The sequence below is a fragment of the Neomonachus schauinslandi genome, chromosome 10, assembly GCF_002201575.2.
Source record: "Neomonachus schauinslandi chromosome 10, ASM220157v2, whole genome shotgun sequence".
Lineage (NCBI taxonomy): Eukaryota > Metazoa > Chordata > Mammalia > Carnivora > Phocidae > Neomonachus > Neomonachus schauinslandi.
The window spans coordinates 33,941,044-33,966,565 of NC_058412.1; the positions used below are offsets into that span (position 1 = coordinate 33,941,044).

A 25,522-nucleotide genomic window follows, 5' to 3' on the forward strand; every position below is an offset into this window, starting at 1 on the left:
AGATGGTTCCATAGTTGGATTTTTTCCCCGGAGTCATTCAAACAGTGTACCTCCTACCAGTACTGTATGAAGTTTACGTTACTTTGTATCCTTGGGAACACTTGATATTGTCACGCTTTGTCACGCTTTCAATGTTTTGCCAGTTTGGTGAGTATAGAACAGTATTTAATATGGTTTTAATTTGCCAAAATTAATAATGAGGTGATGAGCCTCGTTTCGTATTTTCATTGGCCATTTGTTCCTTTTCCTTTGAGATACTTAGTCACGGTCTTTACTGTAGGATTTTATGTCAAGGTTTTTCTGTAGGATTATATGTCTTATCAGTTTGTAGGAATTCTTTATTCAGGATACTAATCTTTTACCAGTTATCTACCATCTTCTCCCAGTTTCTAATTGCTTTTTCTCTTTATTGTGTCTTTTAGTAAGCATACATTCTTAATTTTAATGTAGGTAAATATCAATCTTTACTTTTATGGGTAATCCTTTCTGTGTCATTTAGTATCCTCCCCTCTACTTCCAGAGTATGAAGATATTCTCTTACTTTCTGTAGGTTTTATAATTTTGCCTTGAATTCTTTAATCTACATGGATTTGATTTTTGTGTGTGGTGGAGATAGAGACTTCAAAATATACTTAAGTTTAATGGATTTGTAAATTTTAATTTAACTTGGGAAGTTTAGCAATTATTTCTTCACATTTTTTTTTCAGCTAGAATCCTTTTCTCACCCTTCTTCTAGGCCTCCCAACGACACAAATACTAGGCCTGGGGCTACCTTGTTTTTTCCTCTGTTTAGATGGTATAAATCATAGATATAATGTATACGTATGTAATATGCATAATCTAATAAAATTTTTTAAATAATAGAAGTCCTAATTTCAGAGATTATTTTCTCTTTTTATAAACAGTTGAAAAAGCTTGGTTATCCAAGATTCCATAATGTAGGAAATTAGATTGGGAAGGAGTGTTGCTATAGCCAGGCATAGTTAATCCTAACTGCAAAGAGGGAAGAGAAAAGGTAGCAAGAAAGATTAGAAATTTGAAAATGTAATACTTGCAATTATTTAATTAGAAATATAGTAGTCTCTAGGGCATCATTCTATCACAGTGTTTGCAGCACAAAGTAATATTCTCAATGAAGATTGAGTCATCTAGAAGTGGCTAAAGTATAATTGTATGCCCTTGTTAGGAAAGCAAGAAAGTATTTTATTTTAGATTTACACAAAATCATTGGCACTGAAAAGGAGATAGAATATATAGGCATGTCTAATTCTGATGTGATGCTGGATTGCCAATTTTTGGATATTTAGAATAAAATATACTTATCTCAGCAAAGACAATATATTTCTTACCTCAGAAGCCAAATTAACTGATTCATTATAGTAAAAGCATAATGAGCAGCTGTAATTGTAGTTTTAAACTATAATATTGAATATTGAAGCTTACTAGTTACATATAACTTTGCACCTCTAATAAAAGAGAATTATGCCAATAAATAGAGTAGACTAATGGACTTCCTTTCTCTCTCCATTCACCTCCCTCAACCCCTGATCCCACGGTGAGTTTAACAACCCTTGAGAATTCATTTGTAGTTTATATTTTAGCTTTCAAGGCTAGAAACTATTTTGAGAAGGAGCAAAGACATGAGAGACTACTGTGGTATAAGGAAAAAGAGCTAGGGGCGCCTGGGTGGCTCAGATGGTTAAGCGTCTGCCTTCGGCTCAGGTCATGATCCCAGAGTCCTGGGATCGAGCCCGCATCGGGCTCCCTGCTCAAGTGGGGAGCCTGCTTCTCCCTCTCCCTCTGCCATTCTCTCCACTTGTGCTCTCGGGCTCTCTCTGTCAAATAAATAAATAAAATCTTTAAAAAAAAAAAAAAAAGAGCTATTATACTTGGATTAGGAAAAGGGAATGAAAAAGCTCCCAGAGGGGTGCCTGGATGGTCCAGTCAATTAAGCGTCTGACTCTGGATTTTGGCTCAGGTCATGATCTCATGGTTGTGAGATTAGCTTCCTGCTGGGCATGGAGCCTGCTTATGATTCTCTCCTTCTCCTTCTGCCCCTTCCCCTTTTTTAAATGCTCTCCCTCCACCCCTTTTTCTCTCCAAAACCAAAAACCAAAAACAAAAAGCTCCCAGAAAGGAGATATATTCTTTTTACTGAACAGATATATTTTGTGAACAAGAGTGTAGTGCATTAGAGATTGAGAGAGGAACAAAAAGAACAAAGTTTTCAAAGTAGAGCAAGAACGATGGATTCTGTAGAGTCATCTGAGGGAGGAACTCTAGCCCCAATTTGCTGTGTGACCAAGAATAACTCACCTGATTACCCAGAGTCCTAGTTTGTTTATCTATAAAATGGCAGGAGGGGTTGTTGGTCTTTAAGATAGTCTCTTTTCTAGCCTTAGTAGTCAGTGAGTGCAAATTTAAGTTAATTGCCTTATAGTCTAGTATTTTTTTTTTTTCATAAAATTAGAACACTGTGTCTGGTGTCTTGATTTCTTAAATCAAGTTTCAAAAGCGATGCATTTTAACTTAAGATTAAGTAACATATAATACATTTTTATGGTCAATTTCAGATAGTATGGAAATACATGAAAAGCAAAAATTACTTTTTACTCCTATCTTTCTACTCTCACTCTCTTAGAAATAACGCAATCACCGGTTTGATGTATATCCTTCTAAACTTTTTCCTATGTGTACATTTTTTTAGAAGTATGTTGGTGCATGTGTGTATTTTAATAAATTATTCAGTATATATTGTCTTGCAATTTGGTTATTCAACTTAAGTTGTCTTGTAGATCTTTCAGATTTTAGTTTATATACCTACTTCATTGTTTTTAATTTTCTACGATGTAAATGTATCATTGCTTACTAACCGCATCCGTGGACTTTAGGTCGTTTCCAATTATGTGGCAATAGTAAACAGTGTAGGAAAAAACATCACTATATAGGATAGAAACTTATTGAACCCTCAGTGTATGGCAGTACTGTGTATTATTTTATCTAACAACTTCAAGCCTAAGATAAGTACTAATTAGCATGAAGAAATTACACATGAGGAAACCAGTCACAGAGCTGGCAAGTAGCAAACAGATTTACTCCAGCCATGTAGCACCAGAGTTCATGCACTATTCTTCCATAGCTTTTGTTGGATTCCCAAAGAGATTCTTGCCCCTGAAAAGGTGAAGAGCCAAGATTTTAGACAGGAAGGGGTTATAGAATTTTGGAGCTATAAGGAACTGTGGGGCTCAACTGCCGTGTTCCTTTGTGTCTCCACTGCTGCTGACCTTGTAATAGATCATCCAAAGGGGGAAAGTTGAGAGTGCAAGAAGGAGCATTGTGATAATGTTTATATTCATATAGCAGACATACTTGTCTTGGACAGATTATGACACACACACACCTTAACCCTGTCCTAGGCCACCATCACCTTTCACATGGGTTACTACAATAGCCTTCTTCCTGGTCTTACATTTACTCCTATTCTGTTCCAGCCCAATTTCACACAGAAACGAAAATGACTTTTTCAAAATAAAAACCTGATTATGTCATTCAGTAGTTTAAACCCCTTTAGTAGCTTTGTGAAAAAAATATATTTATTTGGTCCTCCTGTGATTCTTTTTAAGAAGGCAGCGTAAAATAGAGTAAAGGGCACTTGAATTGTGAGTCAGGAGTCCTGTGTTTGAGTCTCAGGTATCAAGACTGATTTGGTGACCTTGGGCAAGCTATTTAACTTCTCAAGCTGTTTCCTCAAATATAAAATATAGATAGTGTGAGGAAGGGGATATGGTAATAAATATCAAAGGTACAATATAAATGCAGGGCATTGTTAATAGTTAACCTTGTGTTTGTTATGCCCTTTGAAAAATTGTCCTTGTGTCTTATCACAGTATCCTAGCAGGTCATGGTAGGATTTTTACAAGCTGAACCACCTTTCATGTAACTAAGTTTCACGTAATAAAAACCTCAGTCATTGGAGCACCTGGGTGGCTCAGTTGGTTAAGTGTCTGGCTCTTGGTTTCAGCTCAGGTCATGATCTCTGGGTCAGGAGATTGAGCCCCGCATCAGGCTCCACGCTCAGCAGGGAGTCTGCTTCCCCTCTCCTTCTGCCCCCTCCACCTTTCCCCTGCTTGTGCTTGGTCGCTCTCTTGGAAATAAATACATCTTTTTAAAAAATTTAAAAAGTAAAAAAATAAGTTTAGAAAAGTTAAGTGACTTGACAAAAGTAAAAGCTGGTTACCGTGCCAGTAGTAAAACTCAGTACTATAACCTTGGTGATAATCTTTCCACCAGGCTCTCTTACCTTCCCAAAATAATTAAGAAGATCATGTGTTTATAAAAATCACATAAATATTTTATTGTGATTGTAATTTATTTTTTTAAAGATTTTATTTATTTGAGACTGAGAGAGTGAGAGAGCGCACAAGCAAGGCGGAGGGGCAAAAGGAGAGGGAGAAGCAGACTCCCCGCAGAGCAGGGAGCCCGACGCGGGGCTCGATCCCAGGATCCTGAGATCATAACCCCCAGCTGAAGGCAGACACCCAACTGGCTAAGCCACCCAGACTCCCCTCTGACTGTAATTTAAATATACAGCTCATCCTTCAGAAATTAAGAATAGTGTAGAATAGCATGTCCATATAATTCACTGACTTCGTCAGGACCTTTGGATTACAAGAAATGGCTTGCAAAAAGGGAATTTATTAGGTTATATAATTAGCTAGGAGGAATATTAGAGCATCTCTGAGAATTGAAGGTCCAGGACTTCAGAGATTAGAACTGGATCTCAGGGCAGTCAAAACTCTGTCACTAATGGCTCTAGGTCTTTGTCCTTATAGTTAGCAAACCAAGAAGGAATGGCTACAGTTTCCTCTTTGGGAAACTTGGGAGGATTCCATTTGGCCTATCCCATATCTCACAACCACTCCTGTAGGTAGTATTAGATTAAACCATATGAAATTGCTAATAGTTAATCATATTTTTTTTACCAACTAAAAAAGCCATTTCGTATGGTTCAGCCTATTAATAGTGTAGGGTGGTAGAGGGGTTAACAAGGCATCGTTGATTAATGGCTCTGATGGGAGTTAAGAAAATGGTGGAGTTCCACAGAAGAGAAGAGCTGCTGTTCTTCCCACCAGAAGAAGGAAAATAGGAAAGCATTCTGGGCAGACAAAAATGATAGTGACATACGGATGCCTGGGGGGCTCAGTCGGTTAAGTGTCTGACTCTTGGTTTTGGCTCAGGTCATGAGCTCAGGGTCATGAGATTGAGCCCCGTGTCAGGTTCCACACTCAGCATGGAGTCAGCTTGGGATTCTCCCTCTCCCTTTGCCCCTCCCACTCTCTCCCCCCAAATAAATAAATCTTAAAAAAATAATAGTGACGTAATACAACACACACAGAGTGTGGCTCAGCTAGAGTTTAGCTGGACCACTATGGAAATGAAAAAAAAAAAAAAACCTCAAATATAAAAATTCTGAAGTTAGAAATGGACTTGTTCTTACTAGTCCTTAAGCATCTGAGAGTTTGACAGAACTGCCTTTTATGTAAAAAAATGCACCCAAAGTCTCAAATTACAACTTTTGTACTCTTCTGTTGTATCTTAACATTTATTGGATGTCAGACATGTCCTAGGCACCTTCCTCATAACCTGTTTAAATATGAAGAAATTGAGGTTCAAAGAAGTAAAATAATTTGCCTGAGATTATACAACTAATTGTTGTTAAAGTCTAAATTGAAGATAATTTTCCTTCCATACCAGTACTTCTCAAAGATTGTCCATGAAACACCTCTAAAGGCAGAAGAGAGTACATATGTATTCCTGAGAGGTTTTTAGGCATGTATGATCCTAAATGTGAGTATTGTTTACTGCTCCATAATAAATGGAAATGCTGAAGGTTTTTTTTTTTCTTTTAACTCTGAGTTAAATTGTCTTTTTAAGAAGATGTATAGTACATTATCTCAATATGAGAAAAATGGCACACTGTCCCTTATTCTGCGAATGACTGATCCAGTTTATATCACTCTGGTGCAAACCATTCTTATGTAAGAATCTGAATTCCCCTCTGAATTTTCCTGCTTATAGTGAATTAGCCAACAACAATTGGAATTTCTGTAGTTTTGGGTTATGACTGACCAAACAAACAGTGTATTCTAAAGATACATAGCTTTGGAAGTAGTTTGTAATTGCTATGTTGTAGCTAAACTTTGTTTAGTCTTTTTGTTGTTGTTATTACATACCTAAGGCAGATAAATATTAGCTATCTACTCTATAGAAACCACACTTTTTTTTTTTCCCCAAGAGGTTGGGACATCAGTGGGTAAGAAAGAACAGCAAGAATATATAGCAGTATTTTGTAGCATTTGGGGAGTGTAATAGTAAAGACTGAAATAAAGAGTGCTTTTTCTGATCATTGATGCTGAATGTGAGTGGTTCCCGATCTGATACATAAAGGAAAACTGAAGTGATTTGTACTCCTTATTTTCATAGAGAAGTAGCATAATGATGTGGTGATTAAAAAGGATGTTTCGGTGGGGTGCCTGGGTGACTCAGTCGGTTGAGTGTCTGACTCTTGGTTTTGGCTCCAGTCATGACCTCATGGGTCTTCAGATCCAGCCCCAAGTCAGGCTGCACGTTCAGCAGGGAGTCTGCTTGAAGATTCTCTGCCTTTACCCCACTCCTATCCCCACCCCCGCTTGCTAGTGCGCACACTCTCTCTCTCAAATAAATCTTTAAAGAAAAAAAAAAAGGATGCTTTAGATAGTTTATTGTCTTGCAAGTTTCCAGAAGTCTCCAAAGTGATATATTTGGAGAACGTTTTGATGAAAAAACCAATTAAGGCGATAGTATAATAATAGGGAAAGTTTGATCATGGGGAAAATTTTCATAATTTTAATTATGCGTCAGATATATTAACTTTTACTATTTTTAATTCATTCAAATAGCTATGAAAATATTTACAGAAGTTAATCTGTGTAAAACTGGTGGTTTTGTTTTTTTCCCCAATTTTTATCATCTTTTTAAAGACTTACCTGAATAGATCTGATTTGTTGTTAAATTCTTTCTTAAACAGTTCACTTTAAAAAATCCGTATTTTCTTCATTTTATAGATGATAGTATTTCTGCTGCAAGTACATCTGATGTTCAAGATCGCCTCTCAGCTCTTGAGTTACGAGTTCAGCAACAAGAAGATGAAATCACTGTGCTAAAGGCAGCTTTGGCTGATGTTTTGAGGCGTCTTGCAATCTCTGAAGATCATGTAGCCTCAGTGAAAAAATCAGTTCCAAGTAAAGGTAATTATTACTAAAGTAGGAAGAATCTTGCTTTTTGAAACACTTTCTTTGCAGTAATATATAAAACTTGTCTATTTTATCAGTGACATTGAAATTGGGAGTATAAACTATATTTCTCTTTTGGATTAACTGTGACTATAGTTTTTCATTTTCTTTTTTTTGTATTCCCAAGAAATTCTGAAAGTTTACTATTATTTTAAATGGGAATTTTTTTTGTAATACTACTGATTGTACTTAAAGGCTTTCATAATATTTGTGTGAATTTAGTATATTCCAATTAGATAACAAATTTACTGATGGCAGGAACTGAATCTTCTTTTTGTGTCTCCCATAGTAATTAGTATTGTATCTTGAACATAGCAGGTAGGCACTCATATGTACTTTTTGAGTCAGAAATGATAAAAGTCATCATAATTTAAATAGCCCTATTCCAAGCCTTCATTGGCCATTGGTGAGCAGAATCCTGAAGAATTTAAACTCTGAGACTCATTACCAACCCCAGTACAATGTTAATTTTAACTTCTAGATATTGAGGGTTTTTGCAGGTTGAGAGAAAGTCATTAGGATGCTGTTACTCTGAGTTTGGAGCAGATATCCTGTGGCCTTTCCCTGCCTCCAACCACCTAGAAAGAACTTAAAATTCTTTCATGATAATCAAGCAATTGATTCTATTATTTCATATATCTTCCTGATTTTTTTCATAGAGTAGGTAGACATAGGCATAATTATCCCCCATTTTGGCAGTGGGAAAAATGAGGCTATTTATGAATTCTGTTTCTGAGTGTTGAGTTTGTGGTATATATGGTGTGGAGATAGACACATATAGATAGCTGAATTGCAGGTCTAGTGTTCACGCTAATTTTGGCTAGCAGTAAGAATTTGGGAATATTCAGCTTATGGGTAATAGTTGAAGCCATAGAAGGAGGATGTAAAATGAGAATAAGGTTCCTGATTGTTGTGTTGGGAGCTGTAGTATTTCAGCAAAGAAAGAGTGATGCATGTTGCCAGATACTACAAAGAGGTTGAATAAAACAGAGAGTGAGAGGTGACCATTGGATTTGGCAATTATGAGATTACTAGAAACCTCCACAAGCAATTGTAGTAGAGTGATAGGATTGCATCTCAAATTTAGTATTTTGAGAAGCAGCAGTTGAGGAGAATTGTGGAACTGTAGCCACACTTTCAAAAAATTTGCCTGGGAGGGGAAGATGGTAGTAGCTAGAGGAAGATGCTAAATTGAAGGTCAGCTTTTTTATTTTTTAAGATGTTAGAGACTCAAGCTCAAAGATATGTTGAGGACAAAGAGGCAGAAAAGAGGAGAATGATATTAGTGGGGGTGTCAGTGGGGGGTAGTAATTGATGAGGCAAGTTTCCTCAGAGTTTGAACAAGGATCATAGAGCAGGTAAGAAACTATTGACCTTAGAAGACTACTTCTTCTGAGATAGACTGGAAAGAGATAAAACTGAATGGGGCTACTAAATATTCACAGTTGTTAGGGCTGGCACTTTTCATTCCTTAGCACTCTTCCTCAGGAGACAGTGATGCTCTTTAAGAAGATAAGACTGTTCCTAGGTGGTGAAAAGGGTGAGTTGGAATGATGAGAGAATGGAAGACTGTAGACATGAAAAAGATGCTGAGGCACCTTGAAAGCATTGAGGTGGTTCATTCTGCCTGGCTTTGTGGTTCCCATTCTTTTTCTTTCTTTTTTATTTTTTTCTTTAACTTATTCTTAATTTTTATTTTTGAAGCATATAGTTGACATATAATGCTATTAGTTTCAGGTGTACAGTATCATGATTCAACAATTCTATTTATACTCAGTGCTCACCATAAGTGTTGTCACTGTCTGTCACCATACATTATTACATTAGTGACAATATTCCCTATGCTGTACTTTGAGTAAATGAATGGATAAAGAGAATGTGGTATAGATATACAACATGATTCCCATTCTTAGACCTCCCACCCTCAAAGACGCTAGGCCTAGGTAGTTAATAATGGAGAGTTAGAGAGGTGGCTGGATTGATCTTCTCCATTAGTGGTTAGTAAGATAAATGTTTCCGTGACAGGGGTAAGTTTAGCAAGAGACTTAATAGAAACCACTTTGGCTGATAATGTTATGTTGCAATCTTTAAATTTTTTTAAGGACTGCCAAGATCAAACCAGGCAAAACTTTATTTAGTTATAAATTGATTTTAATAAAGGATTCTGGAGTTGTTAGAGTAGAATGAGGAGCCAGATCAGTTGATGTATGTGGGCTTTACAGGGAAGGTAAACTTGTTGTAGAGAAAGAATATGCTTACCATCTATAACTGATGTTATGTACCCTCAGCTTCTGACTCTGTATAAGTACTTTAATTCTGAAAGAGAAAATGATGCAGTGTTTGGTTATTATCCACAATATTTTTGAAAGCTTATTTTAAATAGTTCATATTAGTTTAAAAAATTAAGAATTTTTTATTAGGCTTAAACAACAGCACGTTGTAATTTTATGTTGAGAAAAATTTAAATATTTTTTCTGATTTTTTTTTTATTTATCAAGGTATTTCAGTAAAAAAAATATAGAGAAATTTAAAGACCGCTTTTAAAAAATTTGGTAGGTGACGGTAGTTTGATATGCCAGTTACTTAGCACTTACCTGTTTTGGTGTCATAAAATACAAATACAATTAAATATCTGTAGTTCCTATTCTCCAGGAACATACTTTTTGTAAGTTACTCTTTCTAGTATTTTTTTTAGTTGTCCTTAGTCATAGTTCTTTGTCTCTGAAGTGAATTTAGGATCAATTTTATTTAAGGCTCTTTAATTGAGACTTACCCAGTTCTGGAGTTACAGAGCCACCTGCAGCTGATGTATTGGAACTTTTTTCCACCACATACTACCAACTCTTAATTCTTATTAGTAACTTTATTAATTAGATACGGAGCTCCTTTCCATTGATTCTACTTCATAAATTTACTATGACTGCTATTCTTAAAATGTGCCAACACGGTTACATTCTGACATGGGGTCCATTAGTGATTATTCTTTAAGTTACTTCATTACTTTAGGCCCAGACTTTGAAATGCTATCCATAAAATCGATTAATGGGGGAGTTGATTATATAATAATTTGGGGAAATGTTATTTTAGAGGTGAGCATAATTCATTATTAAAAATTAATTACTCTAGTTCCCTTTAGTGGAGAAATTTTCCTGACCAGTTATGTTTTCTAAGATGGATTTTTTTTTTTTTTTAAGATTTTATTTATTTGACAGAGAGATAGCGAGAGCAGGAACACAAGCAGGGGGGAGTGGGAGAGGGAGAAGCAGGCTTCCCGCCGAGCAGGGAGCCCGATGTGGGACTCGATCATGACCTGAGCTGAAGGCAGACTTTTAATGGCTGAGCCACCCAGGCGCCCCCCACCCCAAGATTGATATTTAGACATCAAGAGAAATATATATTTAAAGTTTTATAATTTATTATTGGAAATTCTAAACAGCTTTATCTTGGAGTTTATATATAGTACACAGTAGAAATAATTGGAAAAAATATTAAGTGATTCTTCACCTTTGACAAATGTATATAACCTAATAGATCAACTATCAGTTTGGTTTTTTTTTATTTTAGAGAGAGACAGAGAGCAGGGTGAGGAACAGAGGGAGAGGGACAAGCTCAGACTCCATGCTGAGCACAGAGCCTGACGCTGGACTCGATCCCACAACCCTGAGATCATGACATGATCAAGAGTCAGACAGTTGGGGCGCCTGGGTGGCTCAGTTGGTTAAGCGACTGCCTTTGGCTCAGGTCATGATCCTGGAGTCCCGGGATCAAGTCCCACATCGGGCTCCCTGCTCAGCAGGGGGGTCTGCTTCTCCCTCTGACCCTCTTCCCTCTCGTGCTGTCTCTCATTCTCTCTCTCAAATAAATAAATAAAATCTTAAAAAAAAAAAAAAAGTCAGACAGTTAACTGAGCCATCAAGGTGCCCTAATCAACTGTCAGTTTTCATATTAAATAGGATTAATATATTAATTATACGAATATTTGGAATAAACATTTTAAGCAAAGTATTTTCTATTGATTTTTTTATAAAATACTTTTTTTAAAAATTTAAATTATTTTGTGGGTATTTTGTATTTTTTTCTTTATTGAAAAGGTAATTTCCCATACTGTGGAAAATTTTTATCTTATGTGAATTTTTTTTAGTCTTCTGTGAAATTAGAGTTTATCATATTCACTTCCATGTAAATTACTGACAGGACAGTAATCACTATCTTCTTAAGATAGCTACATTTTCTAGAGGATTTTTCTTTAGAAGTAAGGCTAAACCCCATGGATAAATGAGTGTGAAACCTTTTTAGGAAGCTGTGGTTAAAAGTGTAGTCAGCTTCCTTATTGATAAAGTCAACTAGTTTTGTGGATGGTGGTGATATGGAGGGCATGACTTGACTTTAGGTTATGACTAAAACTAACTGTTAATGGTGTGTGTGCTGATGGCTTAATGACATTCTACTGTGTCACTTCATAGTAGTATTGCCATTCAGTAAATGCCAAAATCAGAAATACACCTAACTAGTCATTTCAGTATTTTTAGTTCTCTTCTTTTAGTTTATCCTCTCCCGTGTGCCAGCAGTATTAAAAGCTAAGCCCTATTTTTTCTTGAGTATATTGTGCTAGATGCTTATCTGAGGTAGAAAGTTTTCCTAACAGTTTTTAAGTTTCTCATATACCTTCTTTTCTATTGGAGAATTTTTCCTTTTGATGGCCTATGTTCATAATATATGCAGCAGTTGCAACTGAGTTCCTGCCAAAAGAAAAAAAAATTACCTGTACTGTGGAACAAACAGCAAGGCCCAGGGAACACTTTGGCAGTATTAACTGCCAGGAGGACAAATTCTGTCACAGCTGGTGCCTGGGAAACCCATTAAGACCTCTTGGGGTGACCAGATGAATGTAATTTGAGAATACAGCCCAGTGGCATTATGTGAAGACAAGCTATTAGTATACAGTGATATACAAGCAAAGGAGTCAGATTTATCTGAAGGTGGGAATCACTCATTTTAAACCAGGAAACTTCTGGTAAATCAAAAGTATCAAGCATTGCAAATGCCACTTGAGAAATGAGAGAACCCAGAGGCAAAATTAAGCTGTAGAGGATGTCAGCTTTCTAAAAGAAAACAATCCTAATTATGAAGAATCTGGGATAGCATATAGGCACAGGTCTGTATCATTGCCTCTTACTCCAAATAATATTTGGGAGAAGATAGAGATTGTCATAAGTTTGTTATAAATGCTGTTGATAAGTAAATTACACTAATCAGGTTAGAAGGTGTGAATTTCCCTGGTGGGCCTTTGGGCTAAAATGACTGGTAATTGTAGGAGGAGATGGGAGAGTGCTTTATTATTTGACAACAGATCAGACTTCTGAGATGCTCTTTGTATATAGAAGTATATGAGTTGATACTGCCTCAGACCAGGCAGCCATCACAGTTTCCAGAGTTCCATTTCTATATGAAGGTCAAATCCTTCTTTGGTCATTTTAACTCAAAATATACTTGTCTATCTGTCTTTCTGTCTGTCTTTCTGTCTTTCGTCCTTCCTTCCTCCCTCCTTCCTTCCCTTCTTCCCTTCTTACTTCCTTTCTTTCTGTAGGCTCCATCCTGGGCTTGAACTCATGACCCTGAGCTCAGGACCCAAGCTGAGATCAAGAGTCAGATGCTTAAGCGACTGAGCCACCCAGGCGAACCCAGCTCAAAATATACTTTTAAAAAACTAGTAGCCATTAGGAGTTAAAATGACTAAAGTACACTTTCCTGTGAGACAAAAGGAGAGGAGCTTGACTATATGAAGAGAGTGGAAGAGGTCTGCAGTTGGAGCTGTGGGGCATATGATAGAGAATTTGAGATAAATAAAAGATTTTGAATATCAACTAGAGTTCCTCCATGGACTACCTTTACCCTTCTCATGATCAAATATTTTCTCATTATTTATAAAGCTCAAACTATTTGCTGAAAATACTTCCATTTTTGTCTCTTCTTGGAATTGCTTAAGAAGTATTTTGTGGAGGCGCCTGGGTGGCTCAGTCATTAAGCGTCTGCCTTTGGCTCAGGTCATGATCCCAGGGTTCTGGGATCAAGCCCTGCATCGGGCTCCCTGCTCAGCAGGAAGCCTGCTTTTCCCTCTTCCACTCCCCCTGCTTGTGTTCCCTCTCTCGCTGTGTTTCTCTGTCAAATAAATATATAAAATCTTTAAAAAAAAAAAAAAAGTGTTTTGTGTGTCTGTTTTGATAATGTATATTTGATGTTCCTGCTAAATTGTAAACTATTTGAAGGCGGGACAGTTTCTTACTAACATAGCTACTCTTGGGATAACTCAGTAAGAACTTGTTAAATTGAATGTGGGAAGAAGAAAGTTTTAGGGGCGCCTGGATGGTTAAGCATCTGCCTTCAGCTCAGGTCATGATCCCAAAGTCCTGGGATCAGGCCCCACATCTGGCTTTCTGCCAAAAGAAAAAAAAATTACCTGTACTGTGGAACAAACAGTTCTGTGTCTCTACTGTGGGGAGTCTGCTTCTCCCTGTGCCTCTGCCCCTCCTCTGCTTGTGCTTTCTCTCTCTCTCTCTCTCTCTCTCTCTCTCTCAAAAACTAAAATCTTAAAAAGAAGAAGAAAGTTTTAGAAGTAGGAAATTGTGGTAAAAAAAAAAACTGCTTTAGAGAGAGGGATTGGGATAGATTCAGGAACAAGAGGATCTTATGGATGAGGGTAGTCAGGATTTTAGAATTTGAGATTTTGAAGATTTTATTTATTTGGCAGGGGGAGCAGTGGTGGAGGGAGAGGAGGGGGAAAGAATCCCAAGCAGACTCCATGCCAAACACAGAGCCCTATGTGGGGCCCAGTCTCATGACCCTGAAATCATGACCTGAGCCAAAACCAAGAGTCAGATGGTTAACCAACTGAGCCACCCAGGTGCCCCTAGATTTTGAGATTTGGAATATGTAGCAGTTTCTAGTGATAACTTTACTGTGTGAGTCTAGAGTATAGTGAAGTTCATTAGTATTTAGGAATTGTCAGGCTAAGTTATTAGAAAGGTCATACGCTTGTTCTGCCATCAGGAATATAAACTGTATGGTTAGTATTCTCATATCATAAAATATAAAAATTATTGTTGGCTTTTAACTGGCATTATGATGGTTTCTACTGTGATTAAAACTAAATCAATACCTTCCTGGTTTGTAGACTTTTAGCCTAAATTTCTCTTTATTTCAGCTGGTTTGCTGCTCAGAATTAGAACTTTTACTTTTGGACCTTTGGTTACTAGAGGTTACTGTTGCTTCTAGTCTTGTAGGCTACTCTTTGAGATTATGGCTCAAACTTTATAATGCCCAAGCCCTGGAGGAGAGGGTGTGTGTGTGTGTGTGTGTGTGTGTGTCTCTAATGGTGCATTCCAGTCATGGATTTGTGTAACTGCAGTAATCATTTTTATGTTCCATTCTCCCAGTTCCTGATTTTCAAAGAATACACTTTAGATTTCTCAACTGAAAAACAAGCATTCACCTACAGTTCCTTTTTGTTTTTTGCCTCTGCTTTACTTATGCAATGCCTCTACCTTGGGAGATCATTCACTCTTTCATCCAAATACTAAGGATTCCCAGTACCAAGAGCTATCTCAAATTAAACTATAGGATTGAAAGGGACCATGAAAATCTTCTTTTGGCCTTTTCTTCCTATTTTTATTAGTATCTGGGGACCTTGATGATTTAGTACTATTATCTACTTAGAATTTCCTTTTCCTATACTCCCCCTGGTAAATTCCTATCTGTTATCCTGGCACAGCTTAAAATGTCACTCTATATTAGGCAGAATTCTTTCTTTCTACTTACTTATTATTCCTTCTGCCTGGACTCAAATTTTCATTTCACTGCCTAGTACAGTAGAACTCTGAGCATGTTAATAATCTCTCCAATTTCTTCAGCAGTAAAATTAGGATGATAATAGTAAATCCCTCTTAGGATTTTGCTTAAAATTAAAGGATATACCTACTTGTAAAGTACCTGGGACAATGCCTAGCACATAGCAAACGTTTGATAATTAATATTACTCCACACCACTTACTGTATTGACAGTGTCTATTTCCTTCATCTTTTCCCTGTATAAGGCACTGTTTTAGGTGCTGCAGATTAAAGAAATAAAAAACACTGCCTTGCCCCCAAAGGACCTCAGGTAAACTGAGAAGACAGATCAGTATTACAAAATTATAAGTAATTGGTATTAAAAAGGTAAATTTAGGGTTCTGTAGGAGCACCTAGGATAAATACTTAAACTGGAGTTGAAGCTTCCTTGTAGGAGGTAACATCAGCACTCACCTACCTTCATGATTTTCACAGCCACTTATTAGTGCCAGTTCCCAAATTGTTCCCAGATCTGGACTTCACTTCAGAATTGTCTATCTACTTACTAGATTATTCTGCTTGTGTGTATATCCTTTAGAATTCGTAACTGTAAAATGTCCCCAAACTGAACTCCTTATTCTTTGTCTTAAACATTTCTTAAAACTGACTCCTCCTCTGCATTCATACCACCAGGCTCTTATTTCAGGTCCCCATCATCTTATGCTTGGATCACTGCCCTGAAATCTGCTCTTCACATAGCCACTAGAGGCTTTTCTCTAAAATGTAAATTGAAATAATTCCTTTTTTCAGCTCAAAACCTTGTAGTGGTCTCTATCCTCTATACTAAAGTCTCCATAATCTGACTATTGCTTACCTCTGCCATCTGAACTCTTCCCTCTTGTTCTACATTCTCACCATACAGAGAGCTTTTTGTCTGTCTCCTCCCTTCCATGCACACATCCACACCCCACTTTGCTATTACATTCTTTCTATTTCTTTACACATACTAGAATAAGATCCAAGTATCTTATCACCTATGTTTTACCTGGCTTAACAGTTTGTTGTGCATTTCTTCTAAGAGATCTTTCTTGAACTCTGTGTTCCTAATCATCTTTACAGAATTATGTGTCTTTGTACTTCCATGATATTATGTTCATATCACTGTTACTGTACTTACCACATATTTTCATTGCCAGTATGATTCTCTTGCAAGATTTTGAACTCCTTGAAGCTAGTTAACTGCCTTTTACTCTTTTGTAAACACTTTGTTTCATCAGGGAGTCAGCTTGGATATTCTCTCTCCCTCCCTCTTCCTCTGTCCCTCCCCCTGTTTGAGCACTCTCGCTCTCTCTTTCAGATAAATAAATTTTGGGGGCGGGGGGGGGGGGTAGGATCTAAGCAGGAAAAGAAGATCCAGCAAATGAGAGTGAGAAAAAATGGTCAAAGAGCTAAGAAGAAATTCAGGCAAAGGCAGTATGTCCTTGAAACTAAGGACATTGTCCTTGCCTGAATACCGTCCTTACCTGAATGATCAGCAGTATTCGATGCTGAAGGAACGTTGAGCAAGATAAGGACTGGAAAGTATCCTTTGAATTTAGTGACAAAGAACCAAGATCACCATCTTGGCAAGAAAAATATCTGTGGAGTGGTTAGATGATAGCCAGATTGCAGAAGGTTCAGGTGCATTCCTACCAGAAATACACAAGGATTCCAGTTTCTTCACATCCTTTTCAGCACTTGCATTTTTTTGGTTTTTGGTTTTGATGTAATAGCAATAATGTAAAAGGTATACAGCTATAGTACCATACCTAATGGGATGTGATTGATCTCCTTTTTGAGATGAGGTTTGGGACATTGAATGAGCATGAAAAGTGGATTGCAGACTATATGTTTGTTTGCTTGTTTGTTTTCATGTAGTGGTTAATGGGTTTTTTTGGTATGTAACAAAAAGTAAAAAATATATATATATTTCAAAACCAGCTGTTCATAACAGCAAAAGCAGTCCTCAGAGGAAAATCTGTAGCTGTAAATGCCTACGCTAAAACAGATCTCAAATCAGTAACCTAACTTGAAAAAAATAGAAAAAGAAAAATACTAAACCCAATGCAATGCTAGCAGAGGGAAAGAAATAATAAAGATTAGAGATAAATGAAGTAGAGAACAGAAAAACAACAGAACCAATGTAACCAAACGTTGGTTTTTTACAACAAATGTGACAAGCTTTTAGGTAGAATGAAAAAGAAGGAAGATTTAAATTGCCAAAATCAGAAATGAAGGTGGGGACCTTTCAGAAATAAAAGGATTGTAAGAGAGCATTATGAATAATTTACATCATATTGTCTTATTGAAAAATGGGCAAAGGACTTGAATGGATAATTCTCTGAAGGAGATTTACAATTGGCCAACAAACTCAGTGAGATTCTCATTAGGGAAATGCAAATCAAAACTACAGTGAAATGGCACTTAATGTTAACTGAGCACTTTGTATTAAGTTTAACTATAATTTTAAAAAATGAGGGCCACCTGGATGGCTCAGTCGATTAAGCGTCTGCCTCTTGATTTTGACTCTGGTCATGATCTCAGGGTGGTGAGATGGAGCCCCACAGCAGGCTCCACACTCAGTGGGGAGTGTGCTTGAGATTCTCTCCCTCTCCCTTTCCCTCTGCGCCCCCCCCCCCGCAAGATAAATATCTTTTTTTATAAAATGAAAATAGCAAGTGTTGGCAAGGATGTGGTGAAATAAGAATACTTTAGACATTGCCAGTAGAATTGTAAATGGTGCAGCTGCTGTGTTAATGTTTCCTCATTAAGTTATACATAAAATACCATGTGACCCAGCAGTTCTACTCCTTAGTTCTGTACCCTTTCAAAAGAAGTGAAAACAGATGTTCGAATGAAAACTTGTATGCAAATGTTTATGGCAGTACAATTCATAGTAGCCTAAAGATTGAAACAATCTAGATGTCCCTCAACAGATAAATGGATAAACAAGATGTGGTAATATTCATACAATGGACTATTACTCAGCCATAAAAAGCAATAAAGTACTCATAAATGCTGCCACATGGATGAACCTCGAAAACATTGTGCCAAGTAAAATAAGCCAGATGTAAAAGAGCACATATTGTATGATTCCATGTATATGAAGTATTCAGAATAGGCAGATATATAGAGATAATGCAAATTAATGGTTGACATGGGCTGGGGGGGAAGAAGGAGAGAATGGGGAGTGACTGTTTAGTGAGTAGAGCGTGTCTGTTTGGGGTAATCAGAATGTTCTGGAATCGAATATGGTTGCACAACACATTTTGACTATACTAAATGCCACTGGACTGTGTACCTTTTTAAATGCTTAAAAGGGTAAATTTTGTTAAAGGTATTTTACCACAATAAAAAAAAAAAAGTCTGTACAACAAGGAGTCACCTGTTTGGCAGACTAGCAGATTTGATGACGGGTGATGTTAGCATAATTTGGAAGTTACTGTACATTCTTATAAGTGAAAATTTTCATGGGAAATTTCAAAAAGTAAATACAATAGGTCTCCATCTTCCTTTCTTCTGAATTATTTGGTCTGAGGTTAGGTCTAGGAATCTCTGTATTAAGGAAACATTATAGATGATTATGATACAAGTGGCCCCTAGCAGCTTGTTCTTGTCAAAAATGCAGTGTTACACCATCATATATGGAACAGTCTAGGGTGCCAAGTATTTCAGGCTCCATACATAAAAATTTTTTACTCTCTGTGCTTTTATGAAGAGAAGCGAGCAAAGATGAGATTGGCCAAATTAGATTTTGTGTGTATGTGAGAAAATGGAGTCCAAAAGTTCAAAACTATTCTGTTCTCAAATTTTTAAATGAACTTAGTAGATAAAGGCTGTTTGATCTTGTAGCTTTGAATCTTCCTAAACACACCAACATACCTATCATATTTATTCCAGTCCTTCTACTCGAGGTTGCTTTATACATTTATGCTTTATTTATATGGAATAACTGTCAGATTTGACATTTATGGTTCTAGGATTTCTAAATAGTTTGACTTCAGTAGAACTGAAATTTCTGAAAATCAGTAATGTGGAAATTTGTGATTTACTTTGCATCATGTGTTTTAAAGCTGCTGTGTGTAGAGGGCAAACCATTTCGCTAGAGAATAAGTCTAGCTGCAGTGTAGCAATTTAGCATGGCCTTTTTATAGGTCTGTTTTGATGAGATTAAGTTTAGAGACACTGATATTGTATGCTGCATACTAGAGGGAGCAATTTGTTTACTTAGTTCTAAACACTAATGGACTTAATTTTTTAAATTCCCAATTTTTGAGGAGTATTTTGAAGTTTGATGTAAAGTTTTTTTCTTAACCACTTTTAGGCCCTCCAGGCCTTCGAGAAGCTATTTCTATGTCCTGTATTACCAACGGGAGTGGTGCAAACAGAAAGCCAAGCCACACCAGCTCTGTCGCAATTGCAAGAAAAGAAACTCTTTCATCTGCTGCTAAAAGGTATCCATTTATAAGGGAAAGAAAAGCTAACATTGCAAAATTGTCTGAAAGTGATAATTCATTCTACTTTTGAAAAAAAAAAATGAAATAGAGCTGTATGGAATTAAAGTGAGCATGTCTTTTGAATTCTTTAACTGTGAATAGAGACACCCAGCCTATACTCACCGGGTTTACGCTTATGTATCTATCGAGTGGTGTGAGGAAGCTTTGCGTTCTTACTAAAGAAAGTATTTTCATTTCCTCGTTTTGTTTTCTTTTTAACAAACATTTGTTGATGAGATGTGCATCACAATATTTAATTATATAAGCAAAGTTTCTGTAGCAAGCAGTGCATTTAATACAGCAGTTTTTAAAGGAGAAATAGAATCTTCAGTATATATATTAGTGGGACGCTGAACACTTTTATAACTTTTATTCTTTAACCATGACTATAAAATTAAGGCATAATTCAAAATACTATAGTACTGTGTTGTGTGTGTGTTGTTTCAGTAAAATTGCTTACAGAATTTTTCCACTTTTGTGTAATTCCTAGCAGATTATCCCATATAGAATTTGGAGAGACCGTAAGAGATCAACTGTATAATCTTACAACTGTTTACTTCAGAGAATAACTGAGGAAAAACCTTAAGTAATGGAATAATATTTAAAATGTACTGATAGTAAATCATTGCCTTAATAAATAATGCCCGTGACTGAATTATTCATCTGTGTGGATTTATAGATATTAACTAAACATTTAGCTGCAGGAATGGTGAAGAAATGACAAGATCTTTAGGCCTTTTATTTTTTTTATTATTATTTTTAAGATCTTTTATTTTTAAGTGATCTTACCCCCAATGTGAGGCTCAAACTTAGAACCCTGAGACCAAGAGTTACATGCACCATGACTAAACTGGCCCCGCGCCCTGATCTTTAGGCCTTTTAAAGGCCCCTCCAAAGCATGCCAAAATGTATTGCCTATGCTTCCCTTTTAGGAGAAAAGGACAAATTATAAGAAAACAAATGCATTGTGGAAATTTTTAATATTTTTAATAAACTTCCTTGTATTTAATAATAGTTTGGGTTCAGCCCATTTTCTTATGTAACTGTAGTCCTGTACAGTGATCAGTATTATGCACAATAGTAACTCAATAATCTTAAGACCAGCTGACTTTTTACTTTATGGTGCTCTGTACTTTGCTTTTAAATCCCTAGGAGGAAAATTTCTTTTAGGTTGTACCGGGCCCACATAAGACTGGTGGCCTCTGCATTCAGGCTAGTTTGAAGACCAACAAGAAAGAATTTCTAACTCAGTTTTAAATTTCAAAGTTAGTCTGATATTTTTGAGGTAGAACTGTATTTCTCAGCACATACTTTTAAAAACTAAACAATAAAGAGACAGCTGGGGGCTAGGTCTGAAGTCAGAAGGTATCAGAACTGAAACAGATTAAATGTCATTTTAAAAATTGTATTTTAGGGGCGCCTGGGTGGCTCAGTAGGTTAAGCGTCTGACTCTTGGTTTCGGCTCAGGTCATGATCTCATGGGACAAGGGATCGAGCCCGTTGTTGGGCTCCGAGCTCGGCGGGGAGTCTGCTTGAGATTCTCTCCCTCTGCCCCTCCCCACACACGTGTGTGTGCGCACACTCTTTCTTAAATTAATTAAAAAATTATATTTTAACATTTTTAACTCTTACTATGTGATAAATTGTATTTACTATGTGTATTTGTTTAAAATGTTCTTGAACATACTTCCTTGTAGATTACGCACTTTATTAGTCAAATTATAAAATGTCCTTTGATTAAGAACTGTAGACAATTGATAATTTTCTGCCTTTTCAACCATGAAATTCATATCTTGATTCCACCTGGTTTGTAATGTCAAAAATGTGCAATATAAGGACTTATCCAATGATCGGGAATGGCAGGTGCTTCATTAATTAAGAGTCAAAAGTACAGAATCACAAGAATTTATACATAAATATCTTAAATATTTTACATAGATTTGTCAATTTTTTTATGAAAGGCTGAGAGTCTCACCCTCTTTCTAATTGTGTGTCTCATTAGATTCCTTGTTGACTATCTTGCATATAATATACCCATAAATTATTTTTTATAATTGTTACTTTCAACTTTAAGACTAAGAAATTTAAAACTCTTGCAAAACAAGTTTTTAGAACCCATCTCTTTCTCTTATTTTTTTCTCAACTTTGTATAATTATCTCACCTACATAAAATTTAATGGCAATTTTTTTTTTAGTAACTATTTTATGGAGTCTTCCAGGGCATTCAACTTAGTTTCCATGGAAATTACAGTTCTCTTTTCTATGTGTATTTTGTCAGTTTTCTTTGTATTTAATTAATTTACATAATTAAAATAATTAGTGCAACTGGCATAAACAGGTTTTGGATTGGTGGGGGGATACCTAATTCCTGGTAAATTTAAAACTCAACTGGCAAGAGAAATATATAGAAGAAATGGGAATCAGAATAATCTACTAAACATAGGGTTTTGTGTGCCTTGCACATCATTCAGTATGTTTTACAGAGGTAATGGAAGGTGTCACTGATGCTCTGATTTGGGTAAGTTGAAGTCAGTTAAGAGAGCTGCTGTTGTTCCCCAAAATCTGCCATGATAGCAAAATGCATTGGACCATCTTGGTCCCAAAACAGTCTTCATAGGATATATTGCCTTAGAATTCTTATAAATTCTTTACTGAAGATTTTAATAGCTTCCAGAATTTTCAAAGAAATATTTTCATCATTAAATGAAAGCAGTATAAATTGTATTAGTTGTATGATTTAGGATTTTGAATTCTATGATCACTTTTTCCATGGTTTGAAATATCTTTTATTTGTTTAAATATGTGTGTTCCATGTTATACTTTATTTTACAGTGGTACAGAAAAAAAGAAAGAAAAACCACAAGGACAGAGAGAAAAAAAAGAGGAATCTCATTCTAATGATCAAAGTCCACAAATTCGAGCATCACCTTCTCCCCAGCCCTCTTCACAGCCTCTCCAAATACACAGACAAAATCAAGAAAGCAAGAATTCTACTCCCACCAAAAGGTTTTAACTGTTCCCGAGTACAGAGCTAGGGAATGGTTGTAATGATACCTAAATTCTGTGACTTGAGAAAAGTTGTCTATCCGTGGATTCCAAGAGAAAAGCCTGGTGGCTTCCCCACCACCACCACTTCTTTGTTGCTAAAATCATATTTTAGTACTTTGGAGAACAAAGATTTAAGGTCAAAATTTCTCAGTTAAAACTGGAAAAAAGGAAACCTCAGTTACAAACAATTTGGTGAAAGGAAGGCCATAATAACCTATTTTAATACCAAACAATATTTTTATAATAAAATTACAAAAGTTTATATAAACTATGCATAAATGTATAACCATGGACAGAAAATTGCCGTAGGTAATTATCCTCTTCATATTTTGGCATCATTACAACCTTGAACTTGCAAGGGCCCTTCTCCGCAAATGGCTCTTCATTGTAACTGCATCTCAGTTTCAGTTTTGGGTTTTGGGAGGATAAGTTCTTGCTTGAGTAGAGAAATAAATCCATTTCACCTGGTCTTTTCTATGCTAAAGGCTTGCTTGAGGGCTTCTCTCTGTGTCTGTAATAATTAATATTTTAAAGTTATGAGAGGGGGAGAAGGGAGAAACATTCTAACATTGTGTGTGAGCCTAAATTGGGGATCTAAACCTGCATGCTGGGAGTTCAGTGCTACACCTGCCTTGTAATCAAATATTTAGACCAACTTAATGAAATTTGCCTGCTTTAGAAATGCTGATTCAAGCTTTATGATTAGGTATAGATATATTTATTCAACATACTTCTGCTTGAAAATCTCAGGAAAGTATTAAACCATTCCCAGAACTAGCTAGGATTTTAGTAAAGTAAATGACAACCATTCCTCAAAGATTTTGTAATATATTTTTATTTGATCAATTTAATATTCTGCCTCAAATCCCTAATAGAAATTCAGGAAAACACTCTTCATTTGATTGATGCATGTTTAACTTTTAAAAAATGCTTTGTCTGTGTGTCTCACGCAGATTCTTATGCTATCTAAATGGTTTGTAATTTTTTTGCCTGGTCTCATGGAGTTTTTCTTGGATATAGTTTATTAATGTTATGTAACTTTGGATTGTGTGTGGTTAAAGGTGGCTTTTTTATAATCAGTCTCTTTAAGGTTCTAATTTGACTTGGTATCTTCTTTGTCCCAGATCTTTTTTTTTTTCAGCTTCTTAAGGTCTCCTGGAAATGTGCTTGCCATTCTAAATTGCTCTTTGGATATACTATTGCAAGAAGTATTGGAGACTGGATGAGTGGTAGGATAGTTAACAATGCAGCTGAAAAATCATAAGTCAAAAATTTCATTTATAAATATATGGAATCATTGTTGATAATACAACATTCTTGTGTTAAGTCATGTTTATTTCTGATCATGGGTAAAAATTGTCTTTAAGGGATGTCACAAGAGTTTTACCTTTAATCCCACATTTTACTTAGAAAGTGTCATTTGTACCATATACACTCTAATTACACAAGAATATAAAAGGTGAAAACAGCAGCTTTGTAATAACTATGAAAAAGTACAGGTTTTTTCACAAACTCACAGTTTCACAAATTATGAGATATTTTACTCGGATTTAAGCATATGTATTTTTTTCTATTAACAAAAAGTACAGATTTATTTTTTAATCAAGTAATATTTGTTCTAGTGAATCTTCTGAATAATAGTGAAAATTATAAACAGACTTGGTCATTGCCTTGTTTAACTCCTTCACTCATCCAGGCAGACCCTTTCAACTAATCCTTCCTTCTCTTTTCTGGATTAGCTTTAAGGAAATGTTTTGCTGCTTTTATGTTCTATTTAAGCTGTCAATTACATGTCATTGCTACTCATAGAATTTTTCTCAAAGAAATTAATATGTTTCTTCCAGCATAAAACGACCACCTACAGTTGAAAAGTCACATAATTCATGGGAAAATTCAGATGAGAGTCGTAATAAATTATTGAGAGCAGTTTCGACATCAAAATTAATATCAAAAGTTATAAAAAATACAGACAAGTAGGTATTACACTTTCTTTTTTTTGTGGTACTTTTTTTTTTTAATTGATATTACACTTTCTTAGTTACATCTGAAAATTAATAATACTGTGACTATCATGCTTACATGTACAATTATATGCCTGCTTTGGATCATTATTTTTAAAATCTATATTATAATTTGGGGCGCCTGGGTGGCTCAGTCAGTTAAGCGGCTGCCTTCAACTCAGGTCATGATCCTGGGGTCCTGGGATCGAGCCCCATGTCTGACTCCCTGCTCAGCAGAGAGCCTGCTTCTCCCTCTCCCTCTGCCTGCCACTCTGCCTACTTGTGCTCTCTCTCTCTCTCTGTCAAATAAATAAATAAAATCTTTAAAAAAAAAAAAACTATATTATAATTTATCTTTTTTTCTTCTAAGTGTATTTTTTAAGTGTACAAAAAAATCTATCTTCCTGTTAATGTTCCCTACTCAAATAAGAAATCTCACTAAACCCCTAAGATTTGAATGTTTTTTGCAAGTTCTTTCTATGCTTTCACTGTTTAGATGATCTTATGAAATATTGTTTTATATAACAGTATATATTAGAGGCATATATAACTGGGTGGCTCAGTCAGTTAAGCGTCTGCTTTCGGCTCAGGTCATGATCCCAGAGCCCTGGGATCGAGCCCTGCATCAGGCTCACTACTCAGCTGGGAGCCTGCTTCTCCCTCTCCCTCTGCCCCTCCTCCCCGCTTGTGCTCTCTCTCTCTTTCTCAAATAAATAAAATATATTTTTTAAAGTATATATTAATAGGGGTGCCTGGGTGGCTCAGCCAGTTAAGCGGTTGCCTT

At 36.1% G+C, this 25,522-nt stretch overlaps 1 protein-coding gene across 1 annotated transcript in view; it reads left to right on the top strand.

Annotated features, from left to right (window-relative positions):
- Window positions 1-25,522, top strand: part of EML4 (EMAP like 4) — a 147,911-nt gene that overhangs the window by 53,968 nt on the left and 68,421 nt on the right. The window contains exons 2-5 of the mRNA XM_021697806.2: window positions 7,104-7,286; window positions 19,519-19,648; window positions 22,523-22,696; window positions 24,583-24,711. Coding sequence (XP_021553481.1) covers window positions 7,104-7,286; window positions 19,519-19,648; window positions 22,523-22,696; window positions 24,583-24,711 — 616 coding nt within the window. The remainder of the gene's footprint in view (window positions 1-7,103; window positions 7,287-19,518; window positions 19,649-22,522; window positions 22,697-24,582; window positions 24,712-25,522) is intronic.